We start from the raw sequence: 3,160 nt of genomic DNA, 5'->3' as shown, positions 1-3,160 counted from the left end.
GCGGTAGAAAAAATAAATTTCAACATACGATTGTAGGCAGCTTCTCTTGAATGGTTAAACTTTGTGTGTGTGTGTGGGGGGGGGGGGGGGGGGGGGGGGGGGGGGGGCACCTGCATGTCATCCACCCTCTCATTTTCATGGTAGACCCAATTCCTAGCCAGGGATGGCTGGGGGGCTCTTAGGGCTTCCTTAGGGAGCCTTCAAAAATTGAATCATGTGGAGTATGGAGAGAGGAGGCCATTTTAGTACATGAAGAATGTTCCCAAAGACCTTTAAATATAAAGGATTAGGCTTTATTTATATATTAGCTTATTGTTGCAATGTTAAGTGAATTCATTTATTTACCATAGTAAGAGTTCGTCACTCTTGCTTGCAAAAGTTATCTCCTGCTTGCACAAGGGACACGTGGCACTTATCCTTAGCCATTGGTCCACACACTTCATGTGAAACTTGTGGGCACAAGGAAGCTCCCTCAAGCCTACCCCCTCAATATATTCGGTGAGACATATGCAGCATAACTGCAGCCAAAAAAAAGCAAAATTAAGAATTGGGTTTACCTTCAATTAACCACCCACATACTTAATAGCCTGCATTTTCCTAACTGTGAATTAACGCACTTTCTAGATCTCATATCACCTACAAAATGGCAGTACATTATACACATTTTACATTATTTGCCGCCAATTCTGCCGTTATTGATCACTGCATTATGTAGGGAAAGCTGCTTCCGTCTATAGGTGAAGAGATTAGCTAGCTGGCTACCTGCAACTACCTTTGATTACGATACGATTAAGCGAACTAGATTAATGAGTTTGATTAGCTGCAATTTCATGCATGTTTCAAGTTGTGATCAGAAAGGAATGTAATTGCAATGGTGGAGGTGTGCTCACCATGTCACTCGAGCTTTGATGGCGCTCATTTTTATGCAGTACTGCAGGTGGGATCTGCTTGACGGAGTGATTCCGCACAGGCAGCGCGTGAATGGCCGCTTCCAAGGCACCTCCAGTGGTTTCCATGTACTCGTCTTCCAAACTCAGAACTCTGACAAATAAAGCAGGGATGCAGTAGCACAGCGCTGTGTATACAACCAGCGGCAATAGAGCGCAGGTTATGCACGCGAAAGTGAGCATCAACACGAGAGCCCTGCTTCAGCACACACAAACTAAGCTTACTTATACGAGCTTACACAGCTACCCCAATAGAATTAAGCTGATAAGAACCATTAACAGAAGCTTAGTGTAGCTAAGATACTAAGCGAGCATTATGAGAACCCCGCTTTAGCTCCTTGCTTATACGAGCTGACACAGCTACCCCAGTAGAATAATTAAGCTTTACACAGTAGAATAATTAAGCTTTACACAGCATGAGTTTACCAAAAATTGATGCATTATTGATCGCAAGGCATGCATTACTGATAAAAACCATTAACAGAAGCTTAGTGTAGCAGGATATTAAGTACTGAGCATAAAATTGTGCAGCAATAAATATCAAGTGTTGTTGTAAATGGTACAACAATCTGCATAAACATTTGGCATAATCTGCATGCAGTAATTTATCAGTACGCTTAACACTAGAACAAAGCCTCTAAATGTGTGTGAAGTGGATTAGGTTAGATTTTAATGTAATAAGGTTGTAACCATGATATGTTTTCGTTAATCTTTACCTGCAAAGGTTAGGGCAGTCGCTAGCTGGTGGGCGCCCATTAAATATCCAGACACTTGCCATGATAAACCAGGCAGTAAAGAAGAAATTTATAGAGAGCCTTAATTTGTCCATATAGTGTGCATACCTGGATTAAATACAAGCATAGAAGGGTGATGAAAATTTCATTGAAGTTTAAGAGGAGGTTATCTCTCTCTCTCTCTCTTTCTCTCTCTCTCTCTCACACACACACACACACATGCACACGCGCCCGTGCACACACACACGCACACACACTCTCTCTCTCTCTCTCTCTCTCTCTCACACACACACACATGCACACGCGCGCGCACACACACACGCACACACACTCTCTCTCTCTCTCTCACACACACACACACACACACACTCTCTCTCTCTCTTTCTCTCTCTCTCTCACACACACACACCAACCTTGGCTATGGATTAGTAGAAACACAAGCATTTCTCCCTCTCTAAACCTGACAAAGCCTACCATTACTAGAATTACAATCTAGAAATGTCACCAAAATGTAGATTTCACTACTAAGATCGATTTCAAGCCTCCTGTGCGGTCGTACAAGGATTCCTCTGTCTAGAGCTTGCAGGAGACAGCAGGTCAGACGCCAGTTCTGCCGCAAAGTGTGAAGCGCCAGCTTTGGGCAGATTAAAGCTCAGAGAAACGTGAGCGCCTTCTGCAAATGTACTCTTCTTCCAACGACTTCTTCATGCACGCATTGCCTAGCAGACCGAGTGCGACAGAACAGGACGAAAGGTTGGGGACATGCTCTGCGCGGAAAGCAACGGCTACAGTAACTTAGAGCAAGCTTGGATTCGTATTGTTTTAAACTTGATTCCGGCCGTGTTAGAAAAAGAAAAAAAAAGCTGTCTTCATCGTACTAAGGATGAACACACACACTCCTCATCAGTTGATATTGAGAGAGAAAAGCTTTTTTAACGTCCTAGGAACAATCCCAAGAGATTAAATTATATTATGGGAACAATCCCAAGAGATTAAATTATATTATGGGAACAATCCCAAAGATCAAATATAATTTATCTGATGGAGTGAGATTCGGACACAGAACATAGAATATATTGAATAACAACTCTATGAGCTAACCAATCCACCATACTAGGGTTATAGAACAATTATCCCATTTTGTTTATTTACCCATACACCCAATGAGAGACGCTTTTTTAACATAGAAGGAATAATCCCAAGAGACCAAATACGATCTATCTGACGTGAGTGAGATTCGAAGAGAGAGAGAGAGAGAGAGAGAGAGAGAGAGAGAGAGAGAGAGAGAGAGAGAGAGAACAGACTATGATAGATTTTTGGTGATTCTTTTGTGAATAGTATTATTGTAATGATTTTGTGCAATGGGCAAGATGTAAGGAAACAAAACTTGTTTTTAATATAGCCTCAAAAGTTTGCATATGAATATTGGAAAAAGGGAGGACATATGGGCTTATAACTTTTTCAAAGGATCGAAACAAG

At 41.8% G+C, this 3,160-nt stretch overlaps 1 protein-coding gene across 2 annotated transcripts; it reads right to left on the bottom strand.

Moving 5' to 3' along the window:
* Positions 1-318: 318 nt before the first annotated feature.
* Positions 319-2,380, bottom strand: LOC147604156 (E3 ubiquitin-protein ligase At4g11680-like). 2 transcript variants are annotated; one of them, XM_086795731.1, is made up of 4 exons: positions 2,204-2,380; positions 1,664-1,789; positions 891-1,143; positions 319-518 (listed from the first exon to the last, which is right to left on the bottom strand). In XM_086795731.1, the coding sequence occupies exons 2-4, from the start codon at positions 1,774-1,776 to the stop codon at positions 342-344; spliced, it is 543 nt and encodes a 180-aa protein (XP_086651857.1). In that variant the 5' UTR covers positions 1,777-1,789; positions 2,204-2,380; the 3' UTR covers positions 319-341. The 2 variants fall into 2 exon arrangements, with proteins under 2 accessions (XP_086651857.1, XP_086651858.1); XM_086795732.1 differs by having other exon boundaries at positions 2,241-2,380.
* Positions 2,381-3,160: the final 780 nt, after the last annotated feature.

The sequence above is a fragment of the Cibotium barometz genome, chromosome 62 (genome assembly GCF_041138505.1).
Source record: "Cibotium barometz isolate CiBa-2024 chromosome 62, ASM4113850v1, whole genome shotgun sequence".
Lineage (NCBI taxonomy): Eukaryota > Viridiplantae > Streptophyta > Polypodiopsida > Cyatheales > Cibotiaceae > Cibotium > Cibotium barometz.
This window is presented reverse-complemented; position numbering and strand designations above follow the sequence as displayed.

Coding starts and splice junctions, on each gene's coding strand:
- LOC147604156 (XM_086795731.1), bottom strand. CDS start 1,776: ATGGACAAATTAAGGCTCTCTATAAATTTCTTCTTTACTGCCTGGTTT. Junction 1,144..1,663: donor GACTGCCCTAACCTTTGCAG/GTAAAGATTAAC, acceptor GTGCTGAAGCAG/GGCTCTCGTGTTGATGCTCA. Junction 519..890: donor ATCAAAGCTCGAGTGACATG/GTGAGCACACCT, acceptor TTTTGGCTGCAG/TTATGCTGCATATGTCTCAC.